General features: G+C 38.3%; 1 protein-coding gene and 1 pseudogene across 6 annotated transcripts; one reads left to right on the top strand and one right to left on the bottom strand.

Annotated features, from left to right (window-relative positions):
- Positions 1 to 36: 36 nt before the first annotated feature.
- Positions 37 to 23,949, bottom strand: Ttc19 (tetratricopeptide repeat domain 19). Of its 6 annotated transcripts, XM_087192107.1 has the most exons (11): positions 23,778 to 23,919; positions 23,565 to 23,692; positions 21,987 to 22,056; positions 21,617 to 21,727; positions 21,193 to 21,231; positions 20,424 to 20,480; positions 20,053 to 20,114; positions 17,509 to 17,603; positions 3,660 to 3,814; positions 2,170 to 2,332; positions 37 to 1,371 (listed from the first exon to the last, which is right to left on the bottom strand). In XM_087192107.1, exons 3-11 carry the CDS (start codon positions 21,996 to 21,998, stop codon positions 1,241 to 1,243), a joined length of 825 nt encoding a protein of 274 aa, XP_087048233.1. In that variant the 5' UTR covers positions 21,999 to 22,056; positions 23,565 to 23,692; positions 23,778 to 23,919; the 3' UTR covers positions 37 to 1,240. The 6 variants fall into 6 exon arrangements, with proteins under 6 accessions (XP_087048233.1, XP_004870839.1, XP_021104644.1 ...); XM_004870782.4 differs by lacking the exon at positions 21,987 to 22,056 and having other exon boundaries at positions 23,778 to 23,949; XM_021248985.2 differs by lacking the exon at positions 23,778 to 23,919 and having other exon boundaries at positions 22,014 to 22,056.
- LOC110346932 (ribosome biogenesis protein BRX1 homolog pseudogene) lies at positions 3,811 to 10,164 on the top strand (annotated as a pseudogene).
- Positions 23,950 to 24,059: the final 110 nt, after the last annotated feature.

Genomic DNA, 24,059 nt, shown 5'->3' with positions numbered 1-24,059 from the left:
TTCTGAGTAACCCAAAGATTACTGGAATACATACAGTACTGGTATAGAGTTTCTAGTTTATTACGAAAAGATTCTTCAGTATATACATAAGAACCAAAAATAGCAGTTTACCAATTCCACCCCCCCCACGCATATCAACAATATCAGTGTTCCTTTGCAGTACCTAGAAAAACTGTCTCCCCTCCCCCCAGACAAATGGCTAGCTGCAAGGCTGCTGAAGAGCATCAATCTGTGTATCTTGTATTTACATATTTTGAGGCAGTGTGATAAATCTCTTTCAACATAGTAGTCTATTCATTTAAAAGTCATACGACCAGATTCTTTCTCCCATGGCTAAGAAAGAATCTTGTTTATTCCTCGCTTGTAGGTGAGGATACTGAGATTCCAAAATCAGAAAGCCAGGACTACGATCCAGGTCAGTGGCTCTACTTTACCAACACACACATCAGAATTACTGGTTTTTAAATCTACACTTGTAAAACCCTAATGTGAAGGTCTAAGTACAGTCCAGGTGTATCTTTAAAAGAGGACCACTTGTGACCACAGCTACAAATAGTATTGAATGCTCAGTATTGATGAGCAAGAGGTTACATCATTCCTCCCCACCACCACCACCATTTTTAATGGCTACATAAAACCAGGCACATAGTTCACCTTTATTAATAACCAAGTGGGTACTATATTCACAAGTGCCCAACGTTCACTTTAAAACTTCATGTGGAGTGCTGGTGGCAATGTTCCTTTATGCATTAAATCCCACACTGTGCTTCATGAAATAGTTTGTAATAGAAATAACTCACCATAATCCCCCTCTGCCATGAGATAAGTAGCTTGGTCTGCCAAGTATTGATGAAGAGAAGAAAGGGCATAAATCAGTGAACCAAAATCTTATGGTAGAGATAACCAAGTATAATTACCATACCCAAAGGAAAACTGGCCCATCTCCATCTGTAATTAGACTAGCATGAACACCACCTAGTTACAATAGAAATCATCACTCAACATCAGTCCTTAGAAGTCACAATTAGTTGGGTCAAAGTTATTTTTCCTTTCAAAACAAAAGTGGCAGTGTATACAACTTGTCCTTCACCAAGGCTATATGGAAGAAACCTGAATTAACAATAGAGAACAAAGGATTTACATGATTGATCTGGGTACCACAGACATTGAAGTAACTATTCCTGTTGGTTACCAGAAATTATTCTCCCCACAACAAAAATAGATTTAGAGCGTGACAAAGTTAAGTCAAAGATCTTTTTCTCAACAGCTCAGCCAATTCTTCCCTGATGTGCTGTATAGAAACCTCATCTCTTTTCAGCTCTGCTTGCTTCAGTGCTTCCTGGTAGATCTCTTTTGCTTGTGTGTATCGTTCTAAAATAACCCAAAGAAAAGGAAGAAGAAAATGTGTGTTTTCAAAGTGACTATGAAGAGATAGTACTAATGAGGATACAGGTCTAATTTGCTGTGTGCTTACTAAGTGATAGGCTGATCCTGCTTCATTTCAACAAGCTGCCTTAGGGCAGATCTGACCCTGGTCTAAGAACTCCAAGCCACTGAGTGCTGTCGGATTCCTAACTGCCTTTTCTGAGACACACTGGAGCCTTCACTAAACCAACCAAGGACTTCATAATGGTCTTCCATATAGTAGCTGTCATCCAGGCTTAGTGAAAATGATAGTTGAACACCTAAGCAATATACTGTAGAGTGATGACACTCGGTCCCTATCATGCCAGCTTCACCAGCACAGTATGCAAAATAAATTGAAATGTGAGAACATATAGGAATCTGTAAAGCACTACTGAAATAAGATACTGGGCTGGGGATTTAGCTCAGTGGTGCCGAACCTGCCTAGCAAGGGCAAGGTCCTGAGTTCAATTCCGGGTAACCAAAAATAAATAAATGAATGAATGAATGAATGAAATAAGATACCATCATTGCAGAGTTTTCTGTAAACTTTATACAGTTCATCAGGCTAGTGCAGACATAGGAGTTATGTGATTAAGGGAAATGGTAATTCAACCTAACATTTCTATCCTTCAACCAGCTTTTTTAAATTACGAATTTCCTCATTGCCTCTTGCCCTCCCTAAATACCTTTTCACAAATCTATCTATAAACCCAGTAACATCCCTTTGTAAAGCAAATCAGTCAAGTTTCCTTTGCTACCTACCTCTGTGTATCAAAATTGCAGCTAGATTACTGAGTACCATGTGCAGCTCGGGATGATTTATCTGTCTTGCCAGATCTGATGCTCTTTGCATATAAACATAGGCCTCATCAAAGTGGCCCTGTGCATCCAAGGTAGTAGCCAGGTCACTCATCAGCACAATTGTCTGCAGATTGAAAACAGAAACAACTAGCTTTTCCTTTAAAAACACATCTACACAGAATGTTAATTTGACATTTGTTAAATTGTGAGTATACACAATTTTTATCTTTCCTAACATTCCATAAAAGGTAAAGGCAAGTCTTTAACAATTTGTAGGCAGTTGTTATTCAGTATAGTAGACAGTATTAATTCAACTCTGACAAATGATACACAAATCAGGGACAGGTTGAGTTTTATTACTCTACCTATTCTATTAGAAGCATCAAATGAAAATTAAGGACAAAAATAAGCTATAATATCTGACTGAAGGTTCAGCAATTTTGAGAAGTCAGCCTCCCAGCATCTGGCTGCCTCCAGAGCCTTACTGTATTATAACATCATTCCTGCTGGTGATCTTGAGGCTCATCAAAATAAAAAGAAACATCTGTTTTATGAAGAGTCTCATTAAGAGTATTTAAATTTTTGGTACTAAGAAAGATATTACAAGCTTCCATACTTTACCTTCACTGAAGCTATACTTTTGGCCCTGTGATTCTTGTACTTGGTAATCTGAATTGTTTGCTTTCTTATCTTCATGAAAGTCCCCTTAGTGCACACTCAGTAACATGTCCAAAATTCCTTTCCTGGAGATCATTCAAAGCTCAAATTATCTTCCCAGACACTTACTTTTCAGCTCAGTGAAAAATCTGTCTTATGGTTGTGGCTGGAAGCATTCACAGACAAAGGAATCCCCTCCTTACCTCTAAGAATTACTCTGATTAGAAGTCAGATTTCAATTCAATGTATTAAGAGTTCTAACAACGTTTTGCATGTTGTGCTTAAATTCTATAATACTACATCAGTGTTTTAAAATTTAATGTAGTCCCTCTTTTCCTCACTCCTTTAACTGTGGTAAAAGGGAGGGAAGGAAACTCATGTATTAACCTTTTTTTTTGGTACTGAGGATTAAACATGGGACCTTGTGCTTTCGAGGCAGGCGCCAGAACCACTAAGCCAAATCCCCGGCCCTAACCTGATTTTTCTAAAGGAATGTCTGCAGAGTCTGTTCAGCACAGGTTTTATACTCTGAAGCTACAGAAGCACAAGGTGCCTGGTTAGACTTGCCTCAAAGAAAGATTGGTCTCTTGTTCAAACCATGAGTCATGCAATGGGTTCTGGGCAGACCTGATTAGCAATCTAAAATCCTTTCTGAAACATGTAATTGAGTGCACGTGGGGTGCTAGTAACAAACTGAATGGACTAGGCTTGAGGATACACCAACTAATTTTTATTCCCAGTAAGTGTGGCATTTCAGTCCCACAGTTTCTCAAAACTGTATTTTCCTTTGTTACCTGTGGGTGTCTTTCTCCTTGTATTTCTTCAGAAATCTGCAGAGCTTTTTCATACATCCTTTGTGCCTGTGATGGCTGTTTGGAAAATAGAAGGTATCGTGCACAGGCATCTAGGCACATGCCCAGAAGGAGGTGGGTATTAGCTTTTTCTTCCACTAAGAAGGAAATAAGAACATTGTGCAGCTATAACAAGCATTTTATAGAAGAAGGCAAGGCAGAGTTAGCCAACCTACCTCATCATTTTGGTTATAAGGACCCACAAGTGTTTCAGGTTACTTACGTTATACAGAAAGAAGACAATTTAGGTGGTTTAAAATCCAATTAAATGACATGCTGGACTAGCTAAAAATCATGGAATTTCCCCACACACATTTTAAGTAGATTAACATTCCAAAAATCAATGAAATGTGAAACTAGTAATTTATCAAAAGAAATAGATAAACCCAAAGTAGAAAGAGTTAACAAAAGTCTAGGACTGGGCCGGGGATTTAGTTCAGTGGTTCCCCTGCCTGCCCCGCAAGTGCAAGGACCTGAATTTGATCCCTGGTACCCACCGCCCCAAAAAAGTCTAGGACCAATGAAAAATCTCTAAGGTGAAAAAAATAAATTGCAGGAAGAAACCAGAGAATGCTCAAAATTCTGAATGGAAAGTCTCAAGCCAAATTTAAAGAACAGTTTCTATAGTTTTCAAGAAGATTAATAAAGGCTGGAATATTCCAAAACATTACAGAATGAACCACACAATATCTGAAAAGGAATAAACTTAAAACATGTGAATAAATGTAAAACACCTAACACCACATAAAAACTGAAGAAAGCAGATCTAGAGACCAGTAACCAGTAGTGACTTACACAGAGACTTCTGAAAGATGAACCAAATAATGTGGAGAAGATAATACAGTGTTAAATGTAAATACTGCCAAAAATAAGCAAAAAATAAACGTTCATATAAAGGACTACAAAAAAGAGGTTGCTCTGAATCTTATGTAATAAAATTAGAAGATGACTAAAGCTACCATTCATAGCAACTCTCTCTTTCCGTATCTTTGAAGTTTTCAAAAAATTCAGAAATGGCACACAATTTAAAGACTATGTTACTAATAAAACTATGATCAATTATTGAGAGAGTTTAAATAAAACACAGTTATAGTGGATGAAGACAGCTATTGGGATAATATCAGAGGATGAAAGTGAAAAAATGAAGCTTTGCTTCCAGCAGAAATCTAAAGTTACTTGCTTTTGTTTAGTGATATATAAGAGGTCAATACTAATCTTTTAAAAATCAAGTTAGGAGGGCCGGGGATTTAGCTCAGTGGTTTTGCTGCCTGCTACGCAAACGCAAGGACCAGAGTTCGATCCCCGGTACCAGAAAAAAAAAAAAACAAACCAAGTTAGGAGTAGTTTTAGACGTCTTACAAATTTATGAAACAATGTTCAAGAAAATTATTTTTGTAAATATAGTCTATTAATTTATGGATAAATATAACTGATTGGAAAATGTCCCATGTAAAGACACTATGTTTCTCTACTAAAAGAGAATATTAAAACAAAAAACTATAATGAACACTAAAAGGCTAAGCAAAAAAAAATTTAAATACTGAGTAAAAACTTAGCAAATAGCAGCTTAGTATTTATAATAATGAGATTAAATTATTATATAAAAAAAGCAGTCAAAATGAAAAAAATGCAGTAAATTTCCATGCTCCTTCAAGTACAAACAAGTCCATGTAGATAAATGATTTGTAACAAATTTGAGAAGTGTTGAAATACTGTGCGGCTACTAAAATTTATATTCTCTGAAAACATTTAAAGACAAAAAAAACCTGTTCAACGTGAATAATATCACAGAACAACATGTATGATTATTCTAATTCTAGACACTATAGAATATGCTCCAAAAGTAATAGCTGAATTATCTTTCTGAGATTTGTGTTGTCTTTAGATGTTACTGTGGTTTTAAAAAATATTATCTTTTACAGTTCATAATTAGATATGTTCAATGGTGTTACTTCAAAAGTACAAGAATACAGGGCTGGAAATGTAGCTCAGTTGTACAGTCCTTGCCTAGCATGCATGGTTCTGGGTTCCAGCTCCACACTGCTGAAAACAAACCCTACGTATGTACAAGAATAAAGTGACAAGTGATTCTAGTAGAAAACTATTACTCCTGTTATTAGGAATGGCAATTAACTATAGAGTGGAAGAAAAGACAGAAAGCATAATTAATGAGGTATAATTCTAGCTATATTTCTATGAAGCACCAGGTGTGGGTGCATGCCTGTGATCCCAGCACTTGGGAGGCTGAGGCAGGAGGATTGCCATGAGTTCAAGGCCCACCTGGAATACATAGTTCAAGAACAGCCTGAGCTACATAGTGAGACCCTGTCTCAAAAAACAAAAAAAGGGCCGGGGATTTAGCTCAGTGGCACTGCTCCTGCCTCGCAAGCACAAGGTCCTGAGTTTGATCCCTAGTACCACAAAAAATACGAAGAATGTTCTGACCCCATAAATAGAAATACCTTGTTAAAAGCCTATACTAAAAATATGACCAAGGAAGAAATAAAAGTCCACTGTAACAGAACTTTCAAAAAATAAAAAGCCTCCAGGGCTGGGGATCTAGCTCAGTGGTTCAGCCGCCTGCCTCGCAAGTACAAGGTCCCAAGTTTGATCCCCAGTACCAAAACAAAAAGCCTCTATAAGAAAACTGTTAGAATACTACCAAGAGAAAAATCTCACAGATTTAATCAAGTATTGAAAAAGAGCTCCCTTAGAAATAATTTGTGTGTGTGTGTGTGTATGTGTGTGTTATCAGGGATCGAACTTAGGACCTTGTGCTTGGAAGGCAGGCACAGTGCCACTAAGCTAAGTCTCCGGCCCCTAGAAATAATTGATTGAAATATAATTCTTAAAATAATAATACAAAAAATGCTAAAAGATAAGAAAATCAGACAGCTTAATAACAACTGACAATAAACTGAAGTTGTTTATATGAAGCCCCCAAAGAATCACTTGAACCCGGGGAAAGGGGCATTCTTCAAACATTGTATTTTTCATGAATTATTTCTAGTTACAGAAAAAGATACACTACTGAAAAGTCAGTACATGAACCCAGGCACGGTAGCACATGGCTGTAATCCCAGCACTCTGGGAGATGACACAAGAGAATGCCCAACTTGGGCAACTTAGTGATATAGTAAGATCCCATCTCAAAAAGAAAAAAAAAACCTAGTATCTGAAGAAACCAGGATTCATTACAGAAACTTTTACTCAAAATACAGCCAAAGAGAATTCCCAAGTGTAGCATACTGTACTAAGGTGATCAAGCAGCATTATTCCTGGAACACCACAGCAGACATGCAGTTCAGCAAGCAAACAGGGCCTCTATGCTACAAAAACTGCTTTCAGTATCAACATGGACAAATTTCAACATTTAAAAAAAAAAAAATTCAACAGCATTTTGTTGTCTGAAAAGAACAGCTTGCAGAAACAACTGTATAGTATACCACATTAACTACTGTATATTGTTTATATATATATATATATGTAATAAATAGGTGAACAAGACCAAATTCAGGAGAGTAGTTCCACCTAGGCAAGGAGAGGAGGGTTTACAGCAATTAACGTCCCCCCTCAAAAAAACCCCACAAAAACACCTTTGAAGCATATATGGCAAAATTCTGAAATCTGACAAAGCTGAGGCAAAGGTAAAAAGGTTATTTGTTAAATTTTACACATTTATGCTTGAAAATTTCTTATTTTAACAAAGCAGAAGAAGAAAACCACAGGACTGACCCTTCTGAATAATAAATCAGTATAAATTATACTGATAAATAATAAATCAGTATAAATATATCAATAATACATTTTATTCTGAAAATAAACTGGGATACAAGTTGAAGAAATGCCCAAAATATGGACAAGAAAACTGGTGGAAGACAGGATGAATATGAAAGACAGAAGAGAGAAGCAAACATTCTGGTAAATAACATTCCTAAGTAAAAGTCCAGAGCAAATTGAACAGTCATTAAAGACAAGTTCCAGAGGCTCAAGAGACCTGGTCCTAAAAACATTCACCAAAGGAGCAGATGATTCTAATGGAGACAACTCCTTCATCATGTGCTGGTTTCTTACAAATCATCCAGGCAGGAGGAAATAGACTACCTACAAAACAGGCAAACAAGATGGCTTCAAAATCCTCCATGATAAATTTCATTAAGTCTAAAATTCTAGATTTTATTAGTCTAAAATTAAGTCTAAATTTCTAAATACAGAAAAATTAGGATTTCCAAATCACAGGGAAAAGGGACAGGCAGAATGTCAAATTGTACTTATCTTACAGAAGACTTTGAAAACAGCTGTTTTTTAGCCTCCCAAGTACTGGGATTACAGGCATGCCCCACCACACTCAGCTGAGTCTCAGGTTTTTAAAAGAATCCAACCACAGCTTTCAACGAAAGGCACTGAAAAATGACTTAGAAAACTTGAAGATACAGTAGATAACAGAAATCTAAAATCTAATAAATACCCTAAAGAGAAAAATTTGACAACTCACAATAAAGATATATACAGCCTAACCAGATCAAAGAAAAAAATATTTTTTTCTAGAAAAACTAGATGAAATCAGTAATGACACTATTAGCCAACTAGACCTAACAAGAAAACATACATTCCTCTCATATGCATATTTGAGAGGCCATAAAACAAATCTCAATAAATTTAGAAGGACCAAAATGCACGGGCCTTCCTGGTGTGGTGGCACATGCCTGTAATCTCAGCACTCCAGAGGCTGAGGCAGGAGGACTGCCGAAAGTTTGAGGCCAGTCTGGGCTACATAGTAAGATCCTGTCTCAAAAAGGAAAAGCACTGGCCAATCACAGTGAAATGAACTGAGAACAACAGAAGGAAATTTGGGGAATTCACAAACATTTAGAAATTAATACACTCCAAAAATCTTGAGAAATACTTTGAAACTCATAAAAATAAATGTGTAACATACCAAAATTTATGGGGTGCAGGTAAAGCTTACAGTTATAAAGGCCATTGCCGGAAGTGAAAAAAATATTAAATCTGTTAAATTTTTACCTAACAACAACAAAAAAGTTATAAAACTAGCTCTTTGAAAAGATCAACAAAATTGACAAAAACCAAGGGAAAACCATGACTAGGGAGGAAGATCCTTCATGAACTGAGAGCAATAAACAAAGCCATTTAATAAAGTACATTTGAAGAGGGAAAGTGGCAAGGCAAGATGGTGGCAACCAAGAGGAAGCGGCGTGGGGACTTGGTGGTTTCGGCGAAGAAGCCAAAAAGAAACAAAAAAGATGGTGAGCCTCCAGCTAAGTCATCAGCTGTGCCAAAGGAGATGGAAGAAGCAGAGAAGGACTGTATCCCGGGTCCCGTTTGCAAGGGCAAGTGGAAAAATAAGAAACGGATTCTCATCTTTTCTTCCAGAGGAATAAATTTCAGAACAAGACATTTAATGCAAGACTTGAGAACATTGATGCCTCATTCTAAAGCAGATACCAAAATGGATCGTAAAGATAAATTATTCGTGATTAATGAGGTCTGTGAAATGAAAAACTGCAATAAATGCATCTATTTTGAAGCTAAGAATAAACAAGATCTTTATATGTGGCTTTCGAATTCACCTCATGGGCCCTCTGCCAAATTCCTTGTTCAAAATATTCATACCCTAGCAGAACTGAAGATGACTGGAAACTGAAAGGTTCTCGGCCGATTTTGTTTTTTGACCCTGCTTTTGATGAACTGCCACATTATGCTTTGTTAAAAGAACTCTTAATTCAGATTTTTAGTACGGCACGATATCATCCCAAAAACCAGCCATTTGTGGACCATGTATTTACTTTCACCATTTTGGATAATAGGATATGGTTTCGGAACGTTCAGGTCATAGATGAAGATGCTCAACTTGTAGAAATAGGACCTCGTTTTTTCTTAAATCTGATAAAGATTTTTCAGGGAAGTTTTGGAGGACCAACTTTATATGAAAATCCTCACTACCAGTCACCAAACATGCATCGGTGTATCATAAGATCCATCACAGCTGCAAAACACAAAGAGAATCAGCAAGTAAAAGATGTGCAGAAAGTGCGAAAGAAAGAGCCAAAGACTGTTCTTCCACACGATCCTACTGATGATGTTTTTGTTACACCAGCTGAGGAAAAACCAATAGAAATACAGTGGGTAAAACCAGAGCCAAAAGTCGATTTCAAAGCAAGGAATAAAAGGATTTACAAAAGGCAAAGAAGGGCCGGGGATTTAGCTCAGTGGTTCTGCCGCGTGCCTTGCAAAAGTAAGGATCCGAGTTCGATCCCTGGTACCAAAACAAAACAAAACAAAAAGTAAAGAAAATTGAAACACAAGATGAACAGTGGAAATGCAAAATGAATCAATAAGTTTTCCAAATACTGTATATTTATTTTGTATTAAGTGTGTAAATACATCTATTATCCTGGACTACTCTAATTAGTGTCATTTGAAAGAAAAAAATATCTTAGAATCAGTGGTGTTTATCTTTTTCTAAATAAAGTACTGTATCACCAAAACTCAAAAAAAAAAAAAAAGGAGTCATATATCACATTCCACAAAACTCTTACATTGTGGATAAGTGTATCAGTCATAGAAGCATTTAATTCTCATGAGAATTGTGAGAGGGGTTCTGAGAATAGGGCAGTTAAATAAGTTGTCTAATGCTAACCAGTAACAGATACAGGATTCAAAGTCAGACTCCAGACTTGAAGTACTCATGAAACCAGTTATGCCACCAAAAACACTTCTGACTGTCCAGAAATATTTTAATTCTTTTTTTTTTTTTTGGTACCGGGGATCGAACTTGGGTCCTTGCGCTTACGCAGCAGGCAGCGAAACCACTGAGCTAAATCCCTGGCCCCAGAAATATTTTAATTACTTAAAATATGATAATAAAACTTTCAAGGGTAGAAGGAGGAAGGAATCAAAGTGGAAAATATTTTACTAATTTTTAAAGAAATAAATCCATAAAATTAAGTAGGAAAAGAAATATGACCTCAGGTATGTAAGATAATATTGTATATTGCACTTAAAAAATATAATTCCTGAAAGTTTCTTCTAGGGAAATAAAAGATCTCAAATTCTTTCAACCATACATTTATTTTTTTCAACAGGTATTTGATAATGTTTATTGTGTTCTCGGCACTGTCCTGGGCACTGAAATTAAATCAAGAAAATTGGAGACATTTAAAATGCATAAGAGAAGGAAGGAAAAAGGCACCAAAGAATTAACTTTAAAGGAGAGCTGGTCATAGACAACTTTCATGGAACAGATCAGATCATTCCAATGCATAAAATACATGTTTATCTTGTTAAAATACAATCCTGCAATGACAAGAGAAACCATGAATCTAACATAATCTAAGAGAAACATAATCTAACATTCTACATAAAATACCACCATTAAATACTGTTGAGCAGTATACCGAATAATTAACGTACAACCAAGCCTGGTTTGCCCTATATATATAATACTAAATCTACTCATATAGTTTTGTACAAAATTAGATATAAGATGAAGTTGTAATACCATTACTATTTAGTTTGGTCTAAAGTTACATTCAATAAACTAAATTTAATAAAGGAGGGGAAGGAGACAGAAGTATAACTATCTGAAAAGAACTGTTATTATTCTCCTATTGTATAATCATAAATCTGGAAACAGCATGAAAATCAACTAAAAAGCAAATAGTAAAGTAACAGTCAGAATCAAACAGCTGCTGCATTTAGATGAAGAAAACTGTAAGTAGGAGCCCTACACCATGTTCCTCAGTGGAAGCCCTAATATTCCAAAGTCCTTTGCTAGCAGAGCAGCTGTTTGTCCCTGTGCCCATTCTTTCCTCACAAGACTCAGGGTGTGTGTGTGCGTGTGTGTGTGTGTGTGTCCCATTCTGTTAGAAACAGGTATTGACCAGTTTTAGCTAGTGAGAATAATCCCATTTTTCTTATCAAAGACCATGGTAGAGCCAATCAGAAGTAAGGATAGGTCTACCTGGGGACTTAAGGAAAGACTGCATTGATCCTCTGGACAATGCCATTTTGAGATGAGATTTCTGTAGAAGTTCTAAGAACTTCTAAAGTCACTTTTGAACCCCAAAGGGAGCATAAGGAGAAGGAATACACTGAGATGACAGTGTGGAGGGATGAACCTGATCTTTCATGATACTGAGGAACCGCCTATCAACTAACTCAACAATCTGCCCTTATCATTCAATTGCCAGTTATATGAGACAGTAACTGGCCTTACTATTTAAGCTAATTTTAGTTGACATTTTCTGCTATGTACTGTAAAGGAATACTTATTTGGACAGAAACCTTCCCAAAGTAATTTATAAATATAATGTAAATCTAATTTGATCTCTGAGCATTAAGCTCCAGAAGAGCAAGGAATTTTACTTTATTTGTTATCTGAATCCTAGAATATCTGGAACTTAATTAACAAAAATTAATAAAAATAAAGGACATAAATTAATAAAAATAAAAATATTTTCATTAATAAAATTAAAAACTAATAAAAATAAAGGACATAAATTCAGATCTATGCCAAAGTTTCATGCAAGTAATGAAAATGCCCTGAACTAAGACTATTGTGTGGTTCATTTAATCTCTAAGTTTTAATAAGAAATATAGAAAAACTAAATGTTATCTTAAGGGAAACATAGGTAAAACTAAAGAAAAGCAAGTAAAGGCTACAGACAATATTCAGAAGAGCAGTATCTCAAGGGTAGGAAGGAGAATGGAACTGGGGCCAGGCACACAGAGCTTCCAAGGTATTGGCAGTACAGTCACTGTCCATTTTTGTTAAGTCTACACAAATGTTAGCTTCACATTCCCCTTTCATTAAAAACAGAAAGCTAACCATTCTATAAATACAAATCAGAGAAAAGAACCCAGAGAGTTAATGTCCTTACAAAAAGGAGCAAACAAGTAAGCCTCACTGCCTACCAGGAAAAAAACCCCCCAAAACCAGACAATCTATCAATGTCTTACCACAAAGCTATAAAAATTAGTGAGTTTTGAGTACAAGGGGCTCATGGCCTTACCCCAATATCAAAACTAAAAGTAATAGGGCTGGGGATTTAGCTCAGTGGTTTTGCCACCTGCTGCACAAGCGCAAGGACCCAAGTTCAATCCCCGGTACCAAAAACAAACAAAAAACCCCAAAAAACTAAAAGTAATAAACTTTTTGAGCAGTTACTGCGTGTTAGGCATTTTTTTTTTTTTGGTACCAGGGATCGAACTCAGAACCTTGCACTTGTGAGGCAGGCAGCAGAACCACTGAGCTAAATTCTCAGCTGTCAGGCATTATTTTAAGTGTTTTATATCCATTAACTCATTCAATCCTCCTAAAGAATATTACTCTTGAGATCCAAAACACATAGCAATTAACAAATTTAATTAAGTCACAAAGTAAATAAATAGCAAAACCAAGAAAGGGAAATTGACGTAGTTCTTTCAAATGTAATCTGGCAATATTCACTAACGTTAAAATGTGCTGCTTTTGACCCAGCAGTTCCGTGCTAAGAATGTACTCTACAAACAAAATGATCTGGACACTACCTTGATGTCTAATAACAAGAGACTGGATTAAAATGTAGATACATCATTCTGAATTAAACACATGCATTCATCTCCATTCCTTCCTAAAATACCACAATAAAAATTCAGGGATGAAACAAATAAAAGCTACAAAGATAACAAAAGTAGAGAAGAATCAAAGGAGATGCGAAATATCAAAAAGTTGTGGGAGATACAAAGCACAATGATGATTAAGCCAGATATGCCAATAAAAAGTAAGCCAATGAGTTCCTGGACCCCGGGAGAACCTGAAGTTGAAAAACTGTCGGCCATAGTGGTGCATGCCTGTAGTCCCAGCAACTTGGGAGGCTGAGGCAGGAGGATCACAGTGATTTTGAGTCCAGCCTGGGCTACACAGTCAGCTCAAGGTCAGTATAAGCAACACAGTGAGACTTTGTCTCAAAAAATCATAAAGAAAACAACAAAAGCACCAAAAAGTAAGTATTACAGTTAAGAATGTCATATATATATACACATATGTATGTATATATGTGTGTGTGGAGATACATATATATATATGAATCAAGCAACCAAAAAAACAAGTACAGAAAAAGCAAAAAGTTATATATAAAATTGCAAGCCTAATTATGTAATCATATTATACTTGGCTCCATAAACAACACTATTTATATATTCATAATACAGATACAAACAAAAGCTGTGCTCAGTCTTCACTCATCCAAGCCAGGCGTGGTGCTCCACACCTGTAACCCCAGCACTTGGAAAGCTGAGGCATGAGGATCACTGAGTGACTATAAGAGTAAGTTCAAGGGTAGCCGGAACTACATAGTGAGACCCTGTCTCAAAAGAAAGAAACAAAAAACAAAAACAACAAAAATCTTTACTTGTTCATGAGTCAATAGCTTCCCAAAACAATAAATCAAGAAACAGCAAGTTTATGTTATTTAGAAATGTGGAAGTAAATACCAGAAGACACTGGTTGTGTTAAAAACAGATTCTTTGAGATTCAGCAAGGAAATCCCATTTTAGATAAAGCTTTGTAATACTATTTGACTTTGTATACTATATACATAGCAATAGAAATTAAGTTTAAAAAGACAAATATAAACTTGTATCACTGTATTTAATCTATACATTTTAGAAAATTAGGTTCCTCCTAACTATTGTAACTGACATTTTCACTTAACTTTTCATGGGCATTTCCTAATTACAGCTACAAATATATCTACAACATGAGAAACAAACTACTCCATACCAAGTTTTAAACATGATCTTAAGTAATGTTTTCTTAGGATAGGGTTAGTCACACCAATAAAAGTACATAAATCAAGGGTTGTGGATTTAGCTCGGTGGCACCACGCCTGCCTCATAAACTCAAGGTTCGGAGTTCAATCCCTGGTACCCAAAAAAAAGTACATGAATCTGTAATTTGTTTTGTTCAAAGCTAAGGAGAAATTAATTTCTTCTCTAGAAAAAGATTAATATTTATAATAGAAATTAGCTTGTTCTGTCAAAAATTCTTTTGGCTCAAGAAAAAGAGGTATTTTCACAATATATTACCAATTTTAAAAAATAGGCTACAAATGATCCCTAATTTATTTTTTAAAACATAAAGAGCATAGGGGAGAAAGGTAAAAAAACAAAACATTAAAAAATATATAGGGCCAGGGATTTAGCTCAGTGGTTTCACCGCCTGCTGCGCAAGTGCAAGGACCCGAGTTGAATCCCTGGTACCAAAAAATAAAGAAAGAAAGAAATAAAAGCTACTTTCTTGAATTTTTTTTTTTTTTTACTTTTGGAGTTGAAAAAGGTATTACTTTTGGCATTACTTTTGGAGTTGAAAAAGGTAGCTTTACATTCTTAAGAAACTAACATCAATGTCCTAAATGTAAGATAGCCAAGGGTGTGTGAATACCTCACATATATGATAATAAGACTTGTTTTTACATCTTTTGAAGGTTTCACACTGCAATGAAACTGTATTTACTTGTCAGTCTTAACTGTTAAGTCTTTTGTTCTTTCATTCAGTAATTACTGAACTTTTATTATGTGCCAGGCACTGTTCTAGGTACCAAGGATTTGGTAATAAGCAAAACAGATGACTTCTCAATCTCTCTTTGACACTTGAACAAAAATATACTTTTACTGGCAATATAAACACAAGCACACAAAACACACCTCTACTTCCCAGGATGATTAGAAAAGTAAAGGACAGAAGAGCAAAACCACACTGGGAATAGACAATTGTTTTAGTCATGGAAGACCTCTCAGGAAGTGACACTGTATTTAAGCAAAGACCTGCCTGAATAAAGTGAGGAGGTGGGCGATGAAAGGATAGGGGAGAAGAGTCTAAGGAGAAGGAATACAGAGAGAAAAGACTGAGATGTCAAGAATTTGAGATGCACACAAACAGCAAAAAGACCAGCGCGGTAAAAGGGAAATGACCAAAGGGAGAGCAGCAGGTGAGATAGGAGAGATAGGTGGGGGCCAAATCAGAGGGCCTTAGCAGTCCACATAAGCACTCAGAATTCACTCTAATGGTAATACCATGACACGGAGGTCTTAAAAAGATCACTCTGCCTACTTTATGGATAACAGATCACATGAGGCAGTGAAGGGAAGGAGGCAAGAAAACCTTGAGATTATAGGAAACCAGGCAAGAAACACTGGCGGCTCGGATTACAGCAGGTGGGTAAGGGGCTGAGATATGGTCTGACATGTTCTGATGGTTGATCCAGTAGAACCTGCTGATGGAGATAAAGTATGAGGAAGGAAAAAATCATAGACAATTCTTAGATTTTTGACCAAAGCAACTGGTGAATGTTGGTGCCATTACTAACCTGGAGCCCACTGCTAGAGAGTAAGTCTGAGTGGCAGAAATCAAGAGATCTATTTTGGATGTGTTAAGTGTGAGATGACCATTTAACATTCAAGTCAAGTTATGGCCCGTAAGTCAGTAGACCCATAAGGCAGCTATTTGAATGTAAGTTGGGGTTGAAGGTGTAATTCCACCAGTGCTTCAGTTCATGAACTTAATACATTCCACAATTCTGGAAAAGATGTGATGCAGAGTTCACAAACAAAAACAAAATTCTGTCCAATTCTTCTGTTTGCAAACCAAATTTGCATTCATGAACCGAAGTATCACTGTAGTGAAAGGTAAGGGACTACATGGTACATGCTAGGGCATGAAGGCAGAAGGAAAACAGAAGAGGGAGGGTCCTGAGGCCCATCACCATTAAGAGGTCAGGAAAGGAAAAAGAAAAGACCAGTGAGGTGCCCCAGAAGCCAAGGGGAGTGTTTCTAGCAGTAGACAGGGATTCCGTGGGTTGTGGCTACTAATGAGTAAGTTAAGGATCACATTTGGTGACTTTGATAAAAGTGGCTTTCGTAGAACAATGAAGAAGAAAGTTTTACATACATTCAAGAAAGAATCTGAAGACAACTGGGTACCAACAACTCTTGTGGTATCTTACTTCAGGGATGATACAGTTGAGCATGGTATTCCTAGTATCTCACTAGCTCTTGGCATGGAGTAACTGAACTGAGTTACAGAATGAAATGTCAAATCTTAAAATTCCTAATACTTCAAACTAAATTAAGAAACACAAACAGCCAAGAGTTCAAGACTTTATTGCATGCTCCACTTGTTCCTATCCTCCCATGAGTGAGAATGAACTGCAGAAACATGAGATTCTTTCTCTTTATCTTTAACCTGCATAGTTACATAGCATTTTGATTAGAGACTGAACTTTCTGCTCCCTAATTTCCTAAAGGTTATGTGTAACTAAAAGTTAAGGGATAAATTATGAACATGTCAGCTAGACATGGTGGTGCACAGCTGTAATCCCAGCAGTGAGGGAGGCTGAGGCAGAAGGATAGCAATTTCAAGCCCAGCCTGGGCAACTCAGGGATTTACCAAACTACTGCTTCAATTCCTGTACCAAAAAAGAAAAGAAAAAGGAAAAATGTCACCAAGGAGTTAAAAAAAAAAGCTGAGCGTGGTGGTACAGGCCTGCAATTCCAGCATTCAGGACGCTGAGGCAAGAAGATTACTGTGAGTTCAAGGCCAGCCTGAACTATATAGCAAGACCCTATCTCCAAAAAAACAACAGTCCAGTCATTTAAGCAAAATATTTCAAACCCTCTGCTAAGGCCTTAGAACAACCAAACATCTTCCAGAATGAAGGCATCTTCTTCTCAAAGTGCAGCAGTGAAGCCCTTTGTGGAACAGACATACCCAGAAGACTTAGTTTCCTACCTGACATAACATCTTCTCCTAATTCCTTTTCTCTTTCAATTTTTTCCTCTAGAGTTGAAATGCAGAATTCATAACCAGCAAGAGCAAATTCTTGTCTGTGAAACAAAGAGCGATAATCAGCCATTTACCTCAAACTCTTCTTTTGCCCTCATATTTGCCATCTTAGTAAGAGAAAGAGGGACCTTGTTAAATGTCTCTTTATGCTGTCACTCCCTCAGAAGTTTTATTTTTCCTAAAGTCATCTACTTAAGGCAAATTAAGACATAAAAAACTAATAGTGCTGCCAAAATTTTCCTAACTGGCATAATGGGAAGTCTTTCAGCATCCCCCATTAACACAGTTCATTAAGTCCATTTCTCCACATGGGAATGCCTCACACCTAGTTAAAGTAATGCTGGCCTGCAGAGTGAGCCTCCCCCGCACACAAACTGGAGGTGAATCAGCTCACCCTTGCACAGGAGGACCCACCTTCGGCCCTCATGCAGCTTCTGGGGAGCTTTGATCACTTAATACTTACCCAATCAGTCTCTTTTACAGAAATGGATCTCCTAGCTATGGTGTGGGAAGATATTTAGCCCATTTCTATAGCCTTGGATCCAGTCAACTTAGGGCACCCAAGCAAACAGATTCACTCTCCTGCCAATTTCCATACAGAGATGCAGAGTAACACAGCAGAAAACTCCTTCACACAAAAACTCAGCTTTCATTGTTGCTCTTCTTACTAGAAATGCCACTACAAAGCTGATTATTCTCTAATGCTTTGCAAGGTCTTGCTGTTCTATTCTCTTCTCAGAATAATAGAAGTGTCTACTTCCTACACTGGACCCAAACCTTAAGAGGGACCATCTCTGGCCAGGATATGTGGGAGAAGGAGACTGCCATAAGAGGCTCCCAGTCAGAGCAAAATGTCTACAAACAACTCTCCTCCCTACTCAGATCAGACCTTCTAAGCCTTAGGACCTGGCCATGGCGCTTTTTTTGAGACAGGGTCTCACTATGTAGTTCAGGTTGGCCTTGAACTTGTGGCAATCCTCCTGCCTCTGCCTCCTGAGTGCTGGGATTACAGGCGTGTGCCATCATGCCTGGCTTGTCCATGGCTTCCTTTAAAAGCTCACATTTCTGAAAAGTACAGAATAACTTAGAAGCTAATCATTAATGGATACCTCAATGGCTCTGACCTCTACAAGACTAATTATGAATCTATCTTACCTTCCAGTGTTATTGGCTATGGGCTTCTTATTCCAGGAGATCAGACTTCATCCTGTTTGATACTACTATAAGGGAAACTGAGCCCAGCTGCAATACTCCTTGGCACCAGCCAAACTCAAAGCTCTTCAGAAGTCCTGAAGTCAAAGGCTCTCAGAAGTCCTAGCCTACCTAGTGTGCAATCAAGCTGCAGGGAGAATAAGCAGGCCTGGCTAAGAATGAAGGAGCTGGTGACTAAGGCAGCAGGGACCAGTGCCAGGGCTTTTGGAGTCAATGAGCACCCTTTGTACAATATTTGGCTTGATGTCAGTCTGAACCTCCAGCATCAACTTCTGCAGCAACTAATACCCTAAACGAAGCTAGCCTTACTTCTCTCTCTAAATTAATGACCCTCAAAATATAAATCTCTAGAGGAGTTTTCTGATATATTTTACTTCATCTTTGAATTCCACCTAGAGACTGGCAGTAATAAAAGTGTTCCCAGGTTTTGGCTCATATCTAAAGCCTTCCTGTAGAGTTGGCTGTCTCTTCTTGGTAACTTAGACTTAAGCACTATCTTAAAAGTAGCACCCATTTCCTGACTTACTTACCCAAAGGGCCCCCTTCTGTTTCTGGCTATTTTCCCCTCCTGAAACCTAGCTATCAACATTTCTATATCCTCTAAAGGTAGTGGTCAAGTCATTTAAATTGAACATCTTATTCTATAGATCCACCTTTTTTTTTTTTTTGGTACCGGGGATCAAACTTGGGTCCTTGCACTTGCATAGCAGGTGGCGAAACCACTGAGCTAAATCCCAGGCCCAGAATATCTTATTCTAAACCCTCTGCTAAGGCCTTAAAAATAATCACTTATTTTCTACAACAGAAAACAAAATAAGCAACAAGATATTCCCACAGTGACTCTCACCACTTAACTTCTTACCTAACTTCCTCTTTTGCTGATGCCTATAATCAGCAATGTGGCTTCTTCAAAGTCTATCATCCTCCACAGCTTTTCTATTGTTCCCTCCACTTACAGGAAGATCTAAACTCCATCTCCCACTCTAACTTCCCATCTCCTTTCAAATAAAAACAGAAAATTGATTAGCTTTATAATACGGTAGACTGAGGTATGAGGACTGTCATAGCAGGCTAATGAAAAAACAGCAGGGGTAAAATGAAAAAAGCCTTAAAATTGCAAAGGTGAAGTATGGGACAACTGGGAGTACGACACCCAATTTTCTGGAGGCCATAGATGACTTATAGGTAAATGAGATTAGGTAACACCCCACGGGTCAACATTTTCTGCCCACAGTGTCATTCCTTGACTGCTACCACACCTAGATTCTGACTACTTACCTATTCTGAGTAGCATAGATACTGGCCAGCTTCAGGGAGATTTCAATTATTGCATTGTCTTCCTGTTATGCCAAAAAAAAAAAAAAAAAGAAATTCATGACAAGTAAAATTTTTTCATGGAATATTTCATATCAACTTCTAGATTGATTTTGACTTCAAAACCACAGTCTATTCTTTTAGAAAAATTAGCCAACTGTGAATTCCTCAGCAATCATGCTTTTGAAAGAGTGAGCCATTTTCACAAAGGTCTAGGAGCAAAATAAAATCTACCTCTTTTGGTCAAAGCAATGTTTTGGGGAATGGGGGAGTTTTCAGGAAATGCAACTTGCAAACTGCCTCAGTGAAGGACAAGTAGTACACAATGTCCTTACCTGCTTCATACCCGCTCCAAGCAGGTAACTCATTGTTGCTTTAAAAAGTTGTTCCGCCTAAAAGCATAAAGAAAAGAGTTTTCTTTTATTTGAGACCTATTATCTATATGATCCTGAATTTTAAGTACCAGTCTGATGGACCATTCCTTATAAAGACACGCACTGATAAATACAGAAAACAGTACTCCTGTGAAAGGAGAATGTACCAAAATATCAGGACCCCATAGCCTGTGTACTTTAACCTACTTTGTGATGAGTAGAAACTAATTCAAAGGCTAACTTCTTATCCAAATCATTGTGGAAGACTAATTTCCCCAATACCCCATTCTCTTATTTTAGTTATAAAATCCTCCCAATTAGTAGATTAGCTTTCCTTTTAACTAATTTTGATCATAAAAAGTTCTAGCCAAGAATTGCAGGTAGAAGGAACATGAACAACTTTTAAACCATATTTGATAAGGACTCTGCTTGCCCTTCATCCTTTTTCTCCCTGTGAGGCTGGAAGTGAATCAGCTCACCCTTGCACAGGAGGACCTACCTTAGGAAAAAACCTGGCTTCTGGACCAGACAGCAGAGATGCCTAACCTGCCCTTCAGTCCTTAGCCTACCCATAGACTAAAGTATTAAAAAAGAAATACACTATTTAAAAAAAAAAAACAAACCTATATTGTGGGGTCTCTGTGACAGGAGCTTAGCCTATACCCTGTGTTGCAGTTCCCTTGAGGTTAGTATTTCACAAATTCAAGATATTACAAGATGATTTACTTACATTTTCAAGCTGACCTCGTATAAATGCTAAATTGGCCATCTGAAAGTAAATTATAAATTGTCCAGTTTAGAACATTATGTTTTTTTACTTAGTCAAAAACCTTTAAGCTAAGAATTTCCTTTTGTTTTCACCCCTAAAATGACAGTTCAAAGTGGAGAAAGTAATCTGCTAGGAGCTCAGTACAGCAATGGTATGAGAAGTAAATACTTTGTTGCATATACTCTATTGATAACCAAATCTAGGTCTACTCATTATTGAAGCAACAATTGAGATGTCTTACTACTGACCTTGCCAGGACTGAAAAAAAACCAGAGCTTAGGATGTCCTCATCCTAAATGTCAGGAATATAAACCAACAAAGAAAATAACCCTTCTACACCATCTATCCTTCTGCATCAGTAGTTCAGAATGGTTAGAATAGTTACCAAATCGTAAGTGTAAGTGATGGCCTTCTTGTTATCAGTCTGATAGGCAAGGCGAAGAGCGTCATGCAAAATTAGCTCGGCCTCTTCTGGCTCATCTTTCATGATGCTCAACTAAAAAAAAGAAGATAAAATAATACTAAGTCAAATATAAGCATAGTAGATGCAAGTGCTAACAGACAAAAGAAGATATAGCTATATATATCCCAATATGTAGAAAGAAGCTATTCATCAGATATTTACTCCTGCTGTGCAGGAGGCATTACGTTTACGTAGGTGACAAGGAAGGGCAGCTTCCCATACAGCAAAGTGTGGCCACATTATGAAGTTTTGCCCAACAGATGCAGGCAGAAGGAATGTGAGCAATCTTTACATTATATTTCATAAGGAAACTGCTTGCCCTTCATCCTGTTCCTCTCTTCTTCTGAAGGCTGGAGGAGATCCTGTGGGAAAAGTAAGCTTGATTACAACTCATGATAAAAGTTATGAAGAAGGGACAGGGATTTAGCTCAGTGGTTCCGGGGCCTGCCTCGCAACCGAAAGGACCCAAGTTTGATCACCGGTACCAAAAAAAAAAAAAGTTATGAAGAAAAACAATGGAAAGGAGTGAGGGTCTCCTCCAACAGAAGTCAGACAAATCTTCTAAGAAAGTGAGTTAAACTAAGGAAGAACGAAAATGAATCAACTAAATAAGGAACTGAAGCAGAGAATGTCCCAAAGAGAATGAATGAAGCCCCTACCCCAACAGAATGGTTCTTTAGAATACAAGGAAAGAGATGTGAAAGAGTGATGATTTCCCAGAGGATCAGTACACAATGGGTGGGTGAGAAAGGCTGTTTTAAATTATGTAGGGTTTTGCAGACCACAGAAGGGATCTTAGATTTTTACCATTCATGTAGTGGGAATTCAGTTTTCAGGCAAGAAGGTGAAGTGCTCTCATTTATTTTTTTTTTTCATTTACATTTTTAAAAACATCACTTAGACTACTGTATGCAGAATGGTTTGTAAGGGAGAGGAGGGCAGCACAGACTGACTGCAGTGGGGTCAGGACAGCAGGGGAAATAGAGAAAAAAGAACAGATGTGAGAAATATTTTGGATTTGGTGGAACTAAGAATTATTGCTGTGTATTAAAAGAATATGATAAGGTACAAGTTTTCAGATTGCCTCTGAGGCCAGGCGCAGCGTCGAGTGCCTGTAATCCCAGCACTCCCAGCACTCTGGAAGGCTAAGGCAGGAGGATTACCATGATTTGAGGCCAGCCTGGACCACATAGTGACTTCAAGGCTAGTCTAAACTACACAGTGAGTCCCTGCCTCAAAAATGAAGAACAAAAAGAACGACTTTGAGGTGTCTAGGCCAAGAAAGTGAAGTTAGTAAACAGAAGATGATGATAGAGTGTGTTGGGGAAGCATTTAAGATCAAGAGTTTAGTTTTGGGCACACTGAGTCTGAGAGGTAATGGAAATAGCATGTCAGTAGCGTACTGAGAATATCATTTTGGACACTGGCATCAAGTTGGTATTTAGCCCAATGAAACAGATGAGCTATCCTGAAGGGGAGAAGAAGACAGGATGTGGAGGAAAGAATTTAGAAAAGAAGCAAGCTGCACAACCAACACCAAATTGCATATTCAGGATGCCACATATACAGTATGTGCAAAATGATGTCACTTCAGGTTGGCTGATTTAACTGATAAGCACAACTACAAAATGTTCTCGATAATTTGGATGAAAATTAGGGGGCCATCTCCACCTGTACTTAAGACTGCAGCAGTTTTGCTGCAGGCTTTAGAGACAGACCGGCCTGGATGGATCCCATACCAATGCCCCACCTAATTCTGGGCAATTTTACTCGGAACCATTATCCATGCTTCGGTAAACTAGGAGTAATGCGCAGCAGCAAGGCCGCCAGATCTGCCCACAAAGACTACGCGCTCGCCGAAGCTCCTCACCTTGGCTCGTTTCAGCAGCTGGATTATCTCCGCCTCGGCCTCATCCGCTGCGTCGGCGGCGGAGGCCCCGCCTGCTCCCTGCTGCTCCTCCCCGTCTGCTGCAGCAGGCCTCGAGAACCAGGCGAGCGCTGCGGGAAGGGCCTCTGAGGTCACCGGACCCGGCCCACGGCCCTGGCCCCGCCCGACTGGCCCCGCCCGGCACGCGCCCCTCACCTGCCAGCAGTGGCAGCAGGCCCGGGCCCCGGGCATGCGGCGCAACTCGGGGGGGCGGCACCAACACCTCGAGCTCCTGGCTTTCCGCTGGACCCGGGAGCAAGCGCACCGAGCAACCCCGGCAACGCCGCAGAAAGCCTCGCCCCAGCGTCCGACTCAGGAGGCGGAACATGCTCCAGCCGCGTTCTACGCGCACTACAGGCCTGGCTGGATCCCGGGACGTCCCAGTCCCCTGCGCCGAACCTTGGTCAGATCCGTCAGGTCGTGACGTCTGAACGGCAT

The sequence above is a fragment of the Heterocephalus glaber genome, unplaced genomic scaffold (genome assembly GCF_053883595.1).
Source record: "Heterocephalus glaber isolate CG9 unplaced genomic scaffold, H.glaber_assembly_v1.0 deba00001565, whole genome shotgun sequence".
Lineage (NCBI taxonomy): Eukaryota > Metazoa > Chordata > Mammalia > Rodentia > Bathyergidae > Heterocephalus > Heterocephalus glaber.
Note: the sequence above shows the minus strand (reverse complement) of the source record. Positions and strands in the feature narration are given on the sequence as shown.